At 40.8% G+C, this 17,155-nt stretch overlaps 1 protein-coding gene across 6 annotated transcripts in view; it reads right to left on the minus strand.

Annotated features, from left to right (window-relative positions):
• Positions 1 to 8,518: 8,518 nt before the first annotated feature.
• The window catches only part of QKI (QKI, KH domain containing RNA binding), a 186,729-nt gene continuing 178,092 nt past the window's right edge, over positions 8,519 to 17,155 (minus strand). For 3 of the 6 annotated variants that reach the window (XM_029053770.2, XM_029053742.2, XM_029053740.2), the window contains exons 7-8: positions 15,829 to 15,903; positions 8,519 to 11,805 (exon numbers count right to left, since the gene is read on the minus strand). In XM_029053770.2, the coding sequence (XP_028909603.1) occupies positions 11,789 to 11,805; positions 15,829 to 15,903 (92 nt within the window). In that variant the 3' untranslated portion in view covers positions 8,519 to 11,788. Of the gene's footprint in view, positions 11,806 to 12,375; positions 16,703 to 17,155 lie in introns of those variants that run through there. The other 3 variants (XR_005659769.1, XM_029053760.2, XM_029053786.2) reach the window with 3 other exon arrangements.

Raw genomic sequence — 17,155 nt, forward strand, 5'->3', positions numbered from 1 at the left:
ACCTCATCTGTAAAATGGGGATTAAGACTGTGAGCCCCACGTGGGACATCCTGATTCCCCTGTGTCTACCCCAGCGCTTAGAACAGTGCTCGGCACATAGTAAGCGCTTAACAAATACCAACATTATTATTATTATTAGGAGGGGCATCCCGCTTCCCCTCTTCACATGTTCCACTTCTCTGACTTTCATATGGAAAGGATAGTACCACTCACTGATCTCCCCTGAGGAGCCCCGATTCCGGCTTGAATAGCACTTGGAGATTCTCTCGGAAAGACACTTGAGATCCTTATCTCGTTCTAGATGTGGGATTTTCAGAACAAATCCTCGGCAAAACAAAACAAGTCAAGGATTCTGTGAATCACCTGACTCTGGGAAACTGTCTAGCAGCAGTAACCTTTTCAGGGAAACCTCAGTAATTCGGTTGGGTGGGGCACAATCTGAAGTGATGAAGTGTTGCTCAGTACCGATCGAATCGACCGATAAATGGTACTCATGGAGTGCCGGCTGAGGGCCAAACACTGCGCTATACTCTTGGGAGAGTATGAAACAAGACAGTTGGTAGATCCGATCCCTCATGGAGCTTGCGGTCTAGTGGAGGAGACCAACATTGAAATAAACAACAAATGCAGGAAGCAGCAGAGTATAATAATGATGATGATAATAATGATGGAATTTGTTAGGCGCTTACTATGTGCCAAGCACTGTTCTAAGCGCTGGGGTAGATACAGGTAATCAGATTGTCCCATATGGGGGTCACAGTCTTAATCCCCATTTTACAGATGAGGTAACTGAGTCACAGAGAAATTAAATGACTTGCCCCAAGTATAAGGAGATGTTCATAAGTAAAGTAGGGGTAGATTGGGATATCAGAGACCCAAGTGTATAGGTTTTCCCTCAACTTAGGCTGTGAAACCCCATGTGGGACTTGATTATCTTGTAACTACCCCGACACTTGAAACAGTGACCTATTTTTTTTAAAAAAGGTATTTGTTAAGCACTTAGTATGTGCCAGGTACTGTACTAAGGGCTGGGGTAGATGCAAGATAATAAATAATAATAATAATGATGATGGTATTTGTTAAGTGATTGCTATGGGTCAAGCACCGTTCTAAGTGCTGGGGTTGATACAAGGTTATTAGGCTGTCCCTGGTGGGGTTCACAGTCTTAATCCCCATTTTCCAGATGAGGTCACTGAGGCACAGAGAAGTGAAGTGACTTGCCCAAATTCACACAGCTGACAAATGGTGAGCTGGGATTAGAACCGACGACCTTTGACTCCCATACCCTTGTCCTTTCCACAATGCCACGCTGCTCCAGGGGCTCACATGGGGCTCAAAGTCCCCATTTTACAGATAAGGTAACTGAGGCACAGAGAAGGTAAGCGACTGGCCTGATCACACAAAAGACAAGTGGTGGCGCCGGCACTAGAACCCAGGTTCTTCTAGACTCCCAGGCCCGGGCTCTATCCACTAGGCCACGCTGCCTCTCCATTCAGGTACGAGTGGTGCCTCCTGGGTCCCCGGAAGGAAAAGTTGGTGCTGTTCATTCATTCATTCATTCATTCATTCATTCATTCATTCATTCATTCAATCGTATTTATTGAATGCTTTCTGGGTGCAAAGCACTGAACTAAGCACCTGGAATGTAAAATTCGGCAACAGAGACAATCCCTGCCCAACAATGGGCTCACAGTCCTTAATTCTGAAGATAGGGGTGTCACATTTTGAGACAGATTAGTGGGCTGTGAACAGACAATGGGCTTTGCTACTCTCGTCTCAGCCTCTCAGTCCTACTTGTTCTCTTCACCACCACCTCCCCTGTTGCTGCTTCCTCTCCCTTGGCCTGGCCCACCTCCATGACCTCAGTCAGTCAGCCAGCCAATGGTATTTATTGAGCTCTGTGTGCAGAACACTGTACTTAGCGCTTGGGAGAATACAATGAGAAGCAGCGTGGCCTAGTGGCAAGAGCACAGGTTTAGAAGTCAGAGGATTTGGGTTCTAATTCCGACTCCATCACTCATCTGCTGTGTGACCTTGGGCAAGTCATTCTCCGTGCCTCAGTTACCTCATCTGTAAAACGGGGATTAAGACAGAGAGCCTCAAGAGGGACAACCAGATTACCTTTGTATCTACCCCAGTGCATAGAACAGTGCTTGGCACAAAGTAAACACTTAAATACTATAATTGTTATTATTATTGTTACAATAGACCAATAAACAGACACATTCCCTGCCCAAAGGCTCCCTCAACACAGGCACAAGGAACTAGTCACAGGCTTACTCTGGACATGGATGAAAATTGTGCTTTAGGAATGAAGGCCTTGCCTTGTATCTGCGTCGTTAACTTTTATCCAGGCTTTAATACTTTTCTATTATCTATTGGTAGCAGTATGTTCTCTTAGATCTGAAGGTCAGAGAGCGGGGGCCATGGTCTTTCAATTTGCTTCTATTAAAACACACAACCTATTTAGGGGGCCTATGACCCCATAAACCAACTGTCTGGTTTGCATAACAGCTCAGAAGTGATGACATTCAGAACGCTGCCCTTAGTGGGGTTCAGGTATTTCAAGTATGCGTACCTTTCTCCCAAATTGTCCTCTATACATGTTTGTAAGGATGATTTTTAAGATGGCTCGTCTCTGCGGTTTCATAGCGATAGACTCGTAACCTGAGAGAAGAATAATTGCGGTATTTGTTGAGTGCGCACTATAAACCAGGCACTGTACTAAGCGCTGGAGATCATAAAGGATAATCCCACGTAAACCCACTATAATACAGGATGGTCTCACCTGGGGCTCACAAAGCAGGATGGTGAACAGGTATTGGATCCCCATGTTGCAGATAAGGGAACTGAAGCACGGAGAAGGTGCGTGATTTGCCCGAGATCACACAGCAGGCAAGTGGCAGAGTGGGATTAGAATGCAGGTCTTCGGACTCCCACGTCTGTACTCTTTCTACTAGGCCATATTGTTTCGCTCATACAGATCATACAGGAACATTCCCGGTCAAAGAAATCAATCTTGCTGAAGCAGTTTCGCTGCCTGACAGAAGCAGCGCAGAGAAGCAGAGAAACAATAAAACAAAACCCCTGCCTTCAACAGTCGAAGTCTAGTGGAAAATGCACAGACCAGGGTTCTAATCCTGCCGCTGCCACTTGTCAACTGGGTGACCTTGGGCAAGTCAATGTCTCCGTGCCTCAGTTTCCTCATTTGTAAAATGGGATGAAATACTTGGTCTCCCTTCCCCAGAGACCACAGTCCCACGTAGGAGACGGCATCTAATTGGATTATTTTGCATTATAGGCAGAGAATTTATCTACTAATTTTGTCATATCTCTTACCCGCCCAAGCGCTTAGTAGAATGCTCTGCACATAAGTACTCAAATACCATTGATTAACTGATCCATCTACCTCAGTGTTCAATACAATGTTTGGCTCATAGCGAACACTTAACTAATACAATTATCACCCTTTATAAAGTGTGGTGACATAAATGGGCACATTACCCACATGTCTGCTGTGTGAACTTGGGCAAACCATTTAACTTCTCTGTGCCTCGGTTACCTCATCTGTAAAATGGGGATTAACACTGTTAGCCCCACATGGCACAACCTGATTACCTATCTACCCCAGGGCTTGGCACGTATTAAGTGCTTAACAAATAACATTATTATAATAATGAAAAAAGTGGACTATTTCCTAATCTTTGCATTTTTTGGATAATTTATTTGTGGGCTCGCTTGGATTTAGTAAGGGAAGTGACTTGCTTGGTCATGTTTAGCCTTGTGTCAAATATGATCACTATGTGGAGGGTTGGTTTTTTTTGGGGGGGTTGGGGGCTATGTTTGTGCCTAGTCAGTTTTAATTCATTCCAAAACCCTATAACTTTTGGTCCTGAGTTTTATCTCCCACTTATCCACTGACAATTTCAGCCTACTTCAGTAGGTCTTATTTCTCGATTCACTAGGTGCAATCTGGACTTCATTCACCTTCCAAAATGTGAGCAACCCTCCTACTTTTGTATCCTCTTTAGATCTGATAAGCATATTCTCAACGTCTTCACCAAGGTCTTCAATAAATAGACTGTCCATTTAAAAGAAGTATAAGGACTGCGGGGTCAAAGCGTGGAATTGATTTAATTTTAAAAGAGCAGCTTCTGGCTCACTTTAGTAGAGGGATTTTACATATAGACATGAAATGAGCTTACAAGTGTACTAAAATTCTGCAGTAAAGTGTACAAGACAGAGTTTAGTTGAAATTATGAATGGTGCAATAGTATTTCATTTTGGGGACTCTACTTACGTCTGATATCTTGGTTTTTAAATATGGATTCATATATTGAGATTTTAAAATAACCAGCTAGGTGTTACTTAAATAAATTAGGGCGTAATCTACACTCTGAAATAATTGTTTTCAATTCCAACCAAGTAAGCTATTTTAAAGAGATACTCTGAATTTACGTACAAATACTAGGAAAATTAAGTTGATGTTTAACCAGCACCCAGGAGGAATGAAAATAGGCTACAGCCTAGCTCTAGGATTTCCACTGTTGATATAAACATCCCAAATCTGGTTCCACATCCTCCTCTCTAAGTGAGTAAATAGTCTGTTTCTAAAATCATGGCCTGGAGAGTTCCACTGATCCACGATTTCTGGGAAAGTGGAAGTTGCGGATGGGAGAAGGAGAGTAACGTAAAGAGGATGATGTTTCAAGGGGAGATGAACTGGTTCTGAGAGGTCATTTGAGTGGAAAATACCAGAGAATGACGTGGAGAGCTAAACATAGTGAAAGAGGAAATTTTGGAAAAACCGAGGCTTTTAAAACTTGAGTGGGTGAGAAAACTTAGGAAGCCTTGGATCAGGTAGAGTGGAAAACTACCTCTGAGGATCCAAGTTGCTTTGTGTTGCTGCCTGTTGTGCGTGTGTGTGTGTGTGTGTGTGTGTGTGTGTGGAGGGTGGGGGAGGGGTTGGAGATGGGTGGTGAGAAGGCTGAAGAGACACGCATGATGGCTCTTCCACCCACTTTTATACCCAGAAAAAAGCAACTACTCCAATTGTTGGGTTCCTTTAATAACGATCACACAGAATCCAGAACAATGATTTCGCATGAATGAACAAATCCAACTGAGGACATCCGTAGTGTAATTTACCCATTTTCTTTTCTAGTCACTGAAAGTAGAACAGAAATTCTAAGTGATTCTTTAGTAAATGGCCTAGAGGTCCAAGATACTAGGTCTTGATATTATTTACTTCCTTGAAGTAAGCTCAGAGCATTAATACGGTTAACGGTTAAAAGATGCATTTTCAAATGACTTAGGCACGAAATGTTTCTGACTTTTCAAGAAGCCAAACTAGAACTGCAGCCTTGGAGCTGCCAGTTGGGTATAGAGGATAAAAGCATAGGCACTTTCCCCAGCTGGTTTATTGCACATCGTCATGTTCGGTCTCAGTTCGAGTTCCAACCACATGCGTTTTTGTAAATAACCAAATCCCCACCTCCAGGTACATTCCCACCATCAAAACACTAAGTGTTCCATGCTAATTGCCCTAATAAAGCTATATTCAGTAATTAGAACTGCTCGAAGGTCGCCCTTTTCATTATTGCCTCGGGAGTTGAGATTTGTCAGAAAGTGACTTTAAGTGACTTTGCCTCCACGAGGCAGCACGCTTCTCGGCCATGGGGATCCAGATGGAGACTAGCTAGCAACTGCAAGTCCTGTCCACTTCCGCTTAGTGACAATTAGTGCAGCACAAACATAGAAAGAAGAGCGCTCTGCTTGAATTAACCAGTTTGATTCCACATTGTGTACTGCATTTGAAGTATTTAACAGTACTCCTTTAATGGAGGCATTTTAATCCATTAAAATTCATAGTAATCACTCCAGGCGTAGTTACACATGTGTACTTTAGGAATGTTTCTCAAAAGTGATCCATTGTATTTTACATAATCTCTCACATCCAGTTTAGAAAATTGCTTCCTTTAAAATAAAGTTCACGTGGCATCAGAAGCAGAGAGGCAGCATGGTTTGGTGGAAAGAGCACGGGCCTGGAGTCAGAGGACCTGGGTTCTTCCTAATTCTGGCCCTGCCAAGTGCTTGCTGTGTGACCCAGGGCAAGTCATGTAACTTCTCTGTGCCTCCCTTGTAAAACGAGGATTAAATCCTCCTCCGTCCAATTTAGACCAAGCCTCATTTGGGTCAGGGACTGCATCCAACCTGATAAACTTCTATCTACCCCGGCGCTTAGAACAGTGCTTGACGCGGAGTAAGCGCTCAACAAAGACCATTAAAAAAAATTCTAAGAGTTGCGGAAACCTGATTTGGACTTTGTAGATAGATGTGACAAATGACCAGATACAAATGACCATTTGGTATAATGCTTACAAAAGTTCTCCAGCTCAAAAGCACTGGGTGCTGGTGATGCGACACCCTAGAAGATTCTAGCCTCAATTATGAAAAAAAAAACAAAAAACCACCAAAAAAATAACAAAACCCAACAAAAAAACAACAAAAATACCACATCGGTCTCCCAATTTGTGGAAATTGCCAGTCACTGTCAGTAACAAATGAATACTCCGAAAGCCGCTAAGCCGACCTCGACGACACATGAAAGTTTCAAGTATTTAAAAGACCTTGTTATCGACAAAACATTTTGGTTTAATTTGGTGGAGAGCCAACCTGTTCTCCCTCAAACTCTCGTACTGCTTTTGAAGCGCGAGAAAGATGAGAGGTCGTTTCTTCGATTAATACTTCTTTAGAAAACATTCACCAAATATGTACACAGTAATTATGGAGTTTGGTGTTCAGGCACAGAAAGTTTAAAATGGACTCAACTGCTCTTGGCGCTACAGCACCGCAGCTCATCAGTACACTAGGCTTCGCTATAGGTTGCGCGACCCTCTGCTTGTCTTAAAAACACAATTAAGCAAAAAAGAAGTCGTATGCGTCGCTTAATTCGCCAACTTCAAAACTGGGAAAAAAAATGAATATCCAGTTGGCTTGATAATGGGGAATAAATTGGAGCCAGCCTCGCAAGCTTATCTTTTCCTGGACTTTTTAAGGCAACGAGGTTTACATTCCAACAGCGTCTGACACGCTGGGTCTGTCGGTGTCCTGTTGTTTGTGTTATAGAAGGAGTAAGCCGAGGGGATGCTGGTGTTTATTACTACCTCCAAAATGCAATGGTCAGGAGTTCCCTTCATCAACTTTTACTACAAACTCTATATATATTACAAAAAAAGGGTTATATCTGTAAAAGTACCATTAAGGGACACGAGATGAAACCGCACTGTGACCCCCACAAGGTGACTGTAGTAGGTATAAGCAAAACCCTGAAGAATGGTGCTGTGGACTGGGGACTGTCAGCCATTGGCCCGGTTTCTTCAGGAAATGGGAAGAGAGAAAGGGCAGCGGTAGCAACAGTGTGGTTGGCCCAACGGGCTCTGGCGCTCACATAACAGGAAATGAGCACACGGAGCCAATCGCTGCGACGACCCAGGTCACCGACCCTATTCCTCATCTTTCCAGTTTTCATATCCAGGAAGTTCCGTTATCACAGGCCAGGAAGGCGACCCGTATCTGTGCCATTCGCAATGTACCCCGAGAGTCTCGTGGCTCATAGCTAGCTATCATCGTATTCTAAGTTCATGACTGAGGGTGGACCTTTTCAGACTTCCAACCCAGAGAGCGCTCAAAATCAATTTCTGAGAAATGGGACCCCACGGCCTTCCCCCGTCAATTCCCTGCCGAATGCTCTCCATTTAAAACCCCTGCGCTCGTGCGGAGACAGTCATTCGCAGGGGCAAGAGATCTGAGGAAACCCCAATCCTCACGCCTGAGGTATCGCTCAAGAGTTGTCCACTTAGAAAAACGGCTTCTTTCTCGCTGTTGAATTACAAACCATTATGTCAGTCTTCTGGCCTTTGGTTTGATCTCTGGGGTACACCCTGAGTTAGAATGTGATGGATGGAAAGCTCGATGAAACCCCACTGAGGAAAATGTTTGAGCCTCTTGAAGGGAGGGAAGGGATGGGCTGGCGGAGGGGATTTTTAGTAAAGGGTGAAGAATAACCAGATCTTTTGCTTCGTGCCAAGACCCAATACTTTCTTCCTTTGTGGAGCTAGAGGAGATAATGGTTCAACAAAGAATCAAACTGGTTCTTTCCGAGCATAACATCACACTGAACCTCTTCGCTTTTTTGTCGTGAGTGTGGACAGTGATTATTTTGGAGAAGGAAAAATAAGAAAGTGTGGAATTAGTAAGGCAGATGCTGAAAGGCAAATTGCAAGGCTCTGCAGGAAGAATGCCTCAAACAAACGCTACTTTGTTCCCATCTCTACTGGCACCGCTGCCCCTCCCCTCCCTCGGCCCCCGCATCCCCAAGGTAAAAAGGCCAGAATGACCAAAGCCATCTTAAGAGTAGTGTGCATAACGCCAGCTGACAAACAACATAGAAACAAGTCACGCTGTGTTATCCGTGGTCACGTTCTTCAGGGTTAGTCCAGTAACTCAAGACTTTACATTCTTCTGTCTTTATTTCTTTTATTTCTTTAGATTAAACACGTAAAAGGTTAATGAACAGACATAATCCGGAGTTAGTAGGTTGGTATTATCACATTTATTAAAATAATGCTATGGGTTAATAGAAACAGCAAAGAACCAAAGAATTAAAATGCAAGCTATGTAAAAACCCAACTAAAACCCAAATGTATCTAATGTATTCAACCAGAAGCTAACTAAAAGCTCAAGAAAGACAACACACCCGATATAATAAAGTACTGCAAAACAATTGGCAATTTTCAGTTATCAAAATCGTGGGTTTTGCATTTTTTGTATCCTTTTCTCAATCAGGAAAAAAATTATTTTGAATGTTATATAACATACATATAAAACAAGATAGAAAAATACATTATAAACTTGTAACAATGGCTGTAAATACATTATCTTACATGTTTCTCATAGGCAATAGGTTGGTTATGGTACATACATAGCATGGATCTACTAAGATAATAAAGAATAGACAAAATACATGTCAGCTGTACGATAACATACAAGCGACACTCCCATCTACCCACTCTAAAAAAAAAATTACATAATACTGTCAGAAAAAAGTCTACATATTTTAATAAGAAATAAATTCAAATAATAAAGAATGATAATACTGAGAACCAAGGCGTTCAGATATTTCAAAAGTCATGCTTTTTTTTTTTGTTTTGTTTTCTGTTGTTTTTTTTTTTTTTTTCAGTTGAGCCCCAAATTTGTCAACTAAGTTTTCCAAAGTTTGTTCGGAGCAAACATTCCTCATAATGTCACACACCTATCTCATAAGCTTACTTCCTTTCCAATAAAAAGAAGACATTTGATAAACTTCGAAAATGTCCAGGTTTATCGTAGTTGAGATGAAACTGGATCAAACACTGGTATCGTTCTAGCAAATCTCTCTTCGTATTTTTGAGTGTCGCACGTTTATTTGACCAACCAAAATCAAAATCAAAATGGCACAGCATATACTGTAGGTAAATGAAAAGAACTGTGTAACGGGGAGACCAAGCTGGTGGCATGTTGAACAAAAGCTAGCTGAATACAAAAGGATGAATGTCTATTGCATAGTAAATAAACTGATAAGTGTTTTTTTTTCCAAGTGACACACCACGGTAGGTGAGGTCACCGTGCGGGTGCTTAACTGAGCTGACTTCTGACCTTTGACTTCCAAGCTGCGAAGGTAGGTAAGAGGGACGTGAGTTGAGAAGCTGGGTCTACCCCCATCACCTGATATTTGCCATGACCGGTTCTGAGCTCTTGGGAAAAGAGTACTTAGAACCCAGCAGCCTTGTGTGTATGCTTGCTTCGCTTGATGCACAAGGCTAACCAAACCCCAGATGAAATGGAGACAAACAGGAAGAGGGCTGAAGCGTTCCCAAAAAACCAACAAAAAAACAAAAAACCCAGAAGCTTTTTTTTATGCACTATTTTGAGCCCACATACCAGTTAATAGTCAAATAAGAACCAATTCCCAAATTTACTGTAAAAAATGACCTCCCGTGGCCGGCAGGGATTTGTAAAAATGTGGGGTTTGAAGCACAAGGAAAGGCTGGGAGGGGTGGGAAAAATCAAGCCTATTCAATTCCACCATCCACAAAGCTTGACTTTGTGGAAAGTCAGGTTTTTTTTCTTTTCCTCCCTTCCCCCACCCCTGAAAGGAAGCCAAGCCAACCTGTGAACCAAGTTGAGTGCCTGGCCCCTTGAGTTTTTGTGAGTGTAGGTTCAGGTACATCAGAGCCACACACGCTGCGCTTAACTTAGGTGGTTGACAGGGCTGAAAATGATCCGGTTGGTGTGTGATAGAAAAGTGCCCTCATCTTTTCTTTTTTTCACAGTTAGTGGATTTGGCAGAGTTCGAGAAGTTGGCATGGCAAAAATTAGGCAATCTTATATCATCAACTCACTGGTTTTCCCTCCCAGCTTCTTTTCTCCAACTGGGTGACTGAGTGGCATGCTTTTCCTTGTTATCTGAGGGAGGAGCTGATTGGACGAGACACTTGACTAAATGACCGTGGAGGAAAATAAGGCACTTTCTTTTCTTTAGACGTATTCCAATACTTAAAAAATCAAAAATAAAGACAAAAAAGGCTCTTTTGGTCTTTTGTTTCTTGACAACCACCAGAAAAAATCATTTAATGAAATAAAGGGTTTCTTTGTTCTTTTTTCTTCTTTTTTTTTATAACACTTGAAAGTATAAAATGCTACATTTCCAAAAATATATTTTTTTTTCTGCACCAGCACCCTTGAATAGTAAAAGTATCTACTTTTTTGTTCATTTGTTTCAATGCACTACACTTTATCTACAATTTCATTACATGTATACAGCAAATAGGCAAGCATGGCTTTTACATCCTTAATGATTTTGTTCTATACAGGGAGGTTTTCAAAAAAATATTTGAACAGTTTGCCCAGAAATGTGACACATAATGCATGTACCTTGTTCTCGTAGAATCTTTTAAAGGAGCTGTAAAATACATGTTCGGTCATTTTACCTCAGGTGTTTTGAAAAAATAGTGTTGCAGTTTTGTTCTTTGCATCTCTTTGAAAATTCCTCTTAGTTTTCCCCCTCATGGCACGCTTTTCAGTTAACGCATCAAATTTGGCAGGCTATATAAAAAAGGCTGCAACTTCTGCCCTCTGAGGGCACTGTAGTGACTTAACAGCATGTCAAATTTTGAATACTTTTGGAAATCACTTCCCCAATGACATCCCTGACCAAAGGTGCATGCATGATGCATCATCACACAGTACATTCAGAAAGAGAGAAAGAAAGAGAGAGAGGAGAGGGCAGGGGAAGAAGGGATGGAAGGGGAGAGCTTTGACTTCACTATGAGAAGAAAAAGATTCCTAGAAGTCTCTCACAGTAACTGCCTCTGTCATAGGGTAGTTAAGGGCCATCTGTCTCCGTTTCTTAAAAGTGAGGCCTTCTTACCGTTCGCTTAGGGTGGGTCGCTAAAGGATGATCAGTGCTGAGGGATGAATTGGGCCTTATTGCTTTACTACTCTTCAGTGCAGGTTCTAGAACCACTTTCACCCAAACAGGAGGGAAAAAAAAATGAAATAAAAGCCGAGTCGGAGGACAACAATTTCTTTGTCTTTCGTTTTGTTAGATGGTAAGACGAACGGACAAGTGCCTCAGCTCGCTGCACTGACGACAGGCAAGCAAAGGCGATTACCAGTTAACTGATCAGCAGGCAGGCATGGTCAGGTCATCATTGGGTGAAGAGTTCAGAGGTCAGAAGGTCATAGGTTAGTTGCCGGTGGCGGCTGGGTGGTTAGAAACAAAACAAAAAAAAAAAAAAAAACAAAAAAAAAAAAAACAAAAAGAAAGAAAAGATAGAGAAGAGATTAGTTTCAGCTAGTGACGGCTTAATGACAACATGAAAAACTAATCACGACTAATAAAAAAAAACAAGCATGTTTAATTCTGACAAACTGATCGACACCATCTACAGAGTGCAATAAAATCATGACATCATGAAGCATCATGATTTAAACATGTGAAGGAGAGCCCATACCCACAAAACTGGTTAAGGAGAAATAAATAGAAGTCAAATACGACTAAAGTCTAATGGTTAGTAGCAGTCAAATGAAGGAAATTGGAAAACAAAAACAATGAATAGGTTTTGGAACCTGGCAAAAGACTTTTTGAACCAACAGTCAGTGCAGTTATCCGTTTCTGACTGCTATTAAGCATTAGTACTCTCCCAGGTGCAAGCATTAAAGCAACTATTAATGATGGATGTGATTATTAATAACTGGTGGTTAACAGAAATGAATTTCAAATCCCCTCTACACCATTTGGTTTACCATAAACCATGGGCCGAACAAGGTTTCTTTTGTTCAATAAAATTTTTATTGCTTTTCAATTATCTATTTACAAACAACATGGAATCTCTTGGCCTCATGATACAAAAGCAATACTAAACTGTGGTCTAGCAATGTAGGCGTCATCATGGGAACCAAGCCTTTTGCGCTAGCCAGCACTTTCCAGTTGAAAATACTATTTTACACATATAGAACACTTATAAAATGCACTTAGATGTAAACACTGTAAAGTCCTGCCATTTTAAAGTCTATACTTACAAAGCTCTAAGTACATCAAAAAATAGAGAAAATCTCTAATTGATCTCTAAGAAGGCATTTTAAAACTACAAACAGCTTTCTTTATTCCATTTCAAAGCTAATACTCTGCAAATACAATAAAATCTGACATTTCATATACATTCCTGCTTTATATTTTTATATTTTAAAAGAAGCCACCTGTAAATACTATTTTCTTTTGCAAAATAACAAAACAAAAACCAGGAAAAAAAATTACAGTAAAACATAAAAAAGTTCTCAAGTGGAAAAAGTTATCATTCCCAATGTCCTTGAGCGGTTCCTTCCTTAATTATCCGCTAACCACACTCTCCTTCACCAAACTTGGTCCACTTAACAGTAGTATGATTTTTTTTTAAGACTCATTCAACAGCTTAATTTATCTAATAAATTCTGAGGTTTGATAAGAGTTTTGTTTTTTGTACTGTTGCCATTCTGACTAAGGCAGAGGAGGTGAAAGTGAAAGATCTTCAGTGCAAAGTCAGATTTGTGCCATGTCATAAAATGAAATCCAGTAGGTGTAACGTTCACAGATAGCGGGAGTTTAAATGATCTGCATCATGGGCTGATTTACCTTTACGTAATCAGAAATGGTTTCTGTGGTCTACCGTTTAGGATACAGTTCAAAAACACTTAAAAAGATCACTTCTGTATCTTAAACGTAAACACATCTTCCCTGAATTTCTTCGAAAATCGGTTATGTGGGATCATGCTGAAATTAAACTGCTGCTCCCAAAAGGAAGAAACTAAAAATAAATATTTCATGTGGTCATAGGCGCCACTTGACAGGTATCTAGAAAGACAGAATCTTATAAAGCGTTTGTGGTAGTGATTATAATTTCGAGTAAAATGTACAACATTTTTCATATAAATTATGTGAGGGATGGTTCTTGTAAAAAGATTATTCAGAAAAATGATCAGTATTATTTCTCGTGGAGCAGAAAATCGAAGCAAGCTACCTTTTAAAAAGAAACCAGTACACCATCCTCTGCCTAGGCCCTGGCCTTCTACAGTACACACAGGTTGTCAACTGTGCAACTTAATGGTTCCTTACAATTACAAGTCAGTCTGTAGAGTTATAGGAATCAAATTCAGTTTCGCATTATTTGTACAGCTGGGGCTTATCTTAGTAAAGAACTCTACACGGGGTCAACCCTTCACCAATTTGAAAGGCATAGTTATAAGAGTAAAACAGTGACACACGTTCAAAGGCTGAATTTCCTTGCTTTCAACGTAATGCTTACATCACCTCAATGCCTAAACAGAGGATACAAAAAGTCTACTTTAAAAGAGTGAGCACGGTAGTGTGAAAAAATAATTTAAGAGAACCAACTTAAACAATCCCTCAGACCCAGAGTACATCTTTATGTGGATGCCTAACAGCTGGGTGTGAGTTTCCCGTGCTCTAAAAATTAATATTTCGGTTTGCTGACATTGCATTCTGAATCAAATCAGTGACAAGACTACAACATGCATCATTAACTTACAAAAGTTACACTTGGAATGTGTTGCCAATTTCCAGATACACTGCAATTTTCGTTGAGCTCTTCTATTGAATGTTTAAAAGGACAGTAATTATTCTCAACGACAAAGTTTTCCGGATCTTCAAAATGGATAGAAATGGAGTAGTGTTCTCTGATGTGAAAAACTGTAAAAAATACTTTTATACCCTATCCTAAAAGATGTCACTGGTGTGAATAAAGCACTACACAGTGTCCATTTTGCTCTGAAGAAACCTCCCCCCCACCCCCCAACACAAACGCACAAAAAAAAAAAGTCACAAAATTGCTTCCGTTTCCTAGGAAATCCTTCCTGGATTCAGGCGGAATGGTGTGCATTTTATTTCCAACATGTTTTGTGAGGGACTGATAGTTTAGGTTTCCACAGGGTGGCCACCATAAGAGTCCTGTGGCAGCCGCATTTCTGCCCTAATACTGTCCCTTTGGGGCATCCTGTGTCAGAGCCTACGAGGCTCTTGTGGAATGTAAGGTGCTGTAATAAATATCGAGAGTGTCCCCTCGGGAAGCTCCTCTGGGTGCAAGGGATTCAGCCTATTGGGGGGGGGGGAGGGGGGGTCCACTGCGTATACTGAAAAACACATATTTTTTCATGGGAGGGCTTCATGAGTACAAGGATGACCAAAAGCTGCAGTGCATTTCCTCTAATCCATCAATGGCATTTATTGAGGGCTTACTGAATGCAGAGAGCACTATACTGAGTAAGCCCTGAGCCCTAACGAGAGAGGCAGATAGATCAGTTGGAGGAAAAGTGCCAATTCATGGACTTTCATTGACAGCCACGGCTACCTTGTGGCAGGAAAAAGAGTTCAATGTCAATAAACCGAAAAAAAAAAAAAAATAAAGGACTACCTTCCGATAGATTTCAATAGCTCATTGGAAGGTCCAGGGGTACAAGGAGGTGGCAGATTTTAACTGATGAATAGGAGAAAAATGAAGACTTATTTTCCACTCAAGGTCAAGCAACAGAGATCTCCAAGTGACTGGATCCCATCTCGGCAACGGAGCTTCAAAAGTCATTTTACCTTCAGACGATATATTTTAGCAGCAAATGACAGATACCGAAGGATCTATTTTGGCAAGAAAACGTAGCAGGACGAGGGAAACTACGTATATCGATTCAGAGAAGCCCAACTACCTCCAAAAGTTATCTTCACAGTCCTTACTTTGCTACCTCGGTTAAGTATGTCCTCGTGGCTAGACAGAGACCCAAACTTTTATTGCAAAAGAAAGTGGAAACTAAATCTTCAAATTTCTCCAGATATACTAGGGAGGCATTGATTCCCCTTTACTTCTTTTCCATTAAGCACCCACCCATCCAGTGTGTTTCTGCGACACCAACCTGATATGTTTTCGGGCCAGTTAAAGAGGCAAAAGAATAACGGGAAACAAACGTATTCATATTGGGTCAGGATAATGTACGTTACCACACGCCTACAGTTGGACAGTCTGGGGACAGGAAGAAACCAAGGAACTTTTGAAATGCCTTAAAAGATACCAATTTTTCACAGTAATCACTACTCAAATCGGAAAGGGGCAAACACAAAATGGATGAGTGGAGGGGGTGGGGAGGGGGAAGAGGGAGAAGATTTCCTCGCCAGATGTGGTGTTGCAAATTTCATGTACATCCCACATTATTTCTTATAAACAAGAACTGCAGAACTAAACTAACCTCGGTCTGCGGTCACAATCCTTTGGTAAGGATGGACTCGCATATCGTGCCTTCGAACTTTAGTAGCCACCGCACCTAGTTAAATTGCAATTACCAAGACAAAGTTAGAAAACATTCACAAAGAAATCAACATTAACAGCAGGGTTTATCAAAATGGATTTCAATGCTCATTTACTACAACACAAAGATTTGTTTTAAGAAAGCAACAAGTTAAGGCACAATCATTTCAAATTTTAACCATAATATGTGGAGTATGTCTGTGGAGCTTAAAATTGCATTCATTTCAAACATTCTGGCCTTAACCTGCTTGATCCATTCATTTGAGATCCCCAAATTTCAGTTTCTCATGAAATCAATTAGACTCAAGCACATTTAAGCTTTACTAGTCACATATTCACTGAAGTGCCTTTCTTGCAGCAGGACTATTTAAATAATGCCATATTTAATACTGACAATTACTTGCTAACCTTAAGACCACTTCCAGTTTCTACCATTTAGCAAAAGTTTAAAAGCAATTCTTCAAGCCTACAGATTGTGGTTTTAAACTTTTAAGTCATAAGTATGAACTGCAATGAATTAGGTGATTAGTAAAGCAAACAGTATAGAACACTTAGCAGTCAGTATACTACTGTACACTCATTTATAAATTACAGCTACTTCATCAAAATACAGGCTAAACCAAATCAATGGCAAAATTTCATTTGATAATCTATGTGCAAAAAAGTGCAAGTAAGTCACTGACTGCTAGGCCAAGCTTTTTTATTTTTATTTTTCCCCGAGGCTGCTGAAACTAAGCATTTGTTAAATTCAGATCTGATGAGGGTTCGGTTAAGACCGTTCTTGAATTCTTAGCCTTTCGTTGGGAAAGCCATACCTAAAGATAAAAGGAAGGGAATTAAAAATTAGTCACCAATGAAGATTTGATGCTAATATCACTCTCCTCCTCCCTACCACCAACACACATGGCCGCATCTGTTTTGAAGGGCGCTGCTTACTCATTTAACATGAAAATGGACATATGGCATGCATGTTATCTGTGTGTATACGTGTTAAAACTCAGCAAAGAAAGGAGCTAAAAATATTTGGAATTTCTCCCCAGTCTACAGAAGCAATCGGCCTTTTACTGCTTAGGACAAAAGTACTAATTAGAATTAGTGTGATATTAATGAGGTCTCATCTATATTGACCTATTTCTGCCAATGGGATATTTTCCCACTCCACATATTTTGGTCACTCATCTAGCTTCTTTTGAAAAACAGAACAACAATTTGCCCCATTTTTTAAAAAATATTGCTTAGGGGCCTTTATGTTCTTTCTAAGCAGTAAA

Source organism: Ornithorhynchus anatinus, chromosome 2 (genome assembly GCF_004115215.2).
Source record: "Ornithorhynchus anatinus isolate Pmale09 chromosome 2, mOrnAna1.pri.v4, whole genome shotgun sequence".
In the NCBI taxonomy this organism is placed as follows: Eukaryota; Metazoa; Chordata; class Mammalia; order Monotremata; family Ornithorhynchidae; genus Ornithorhynchus; species Ornithorhynchus anatinus.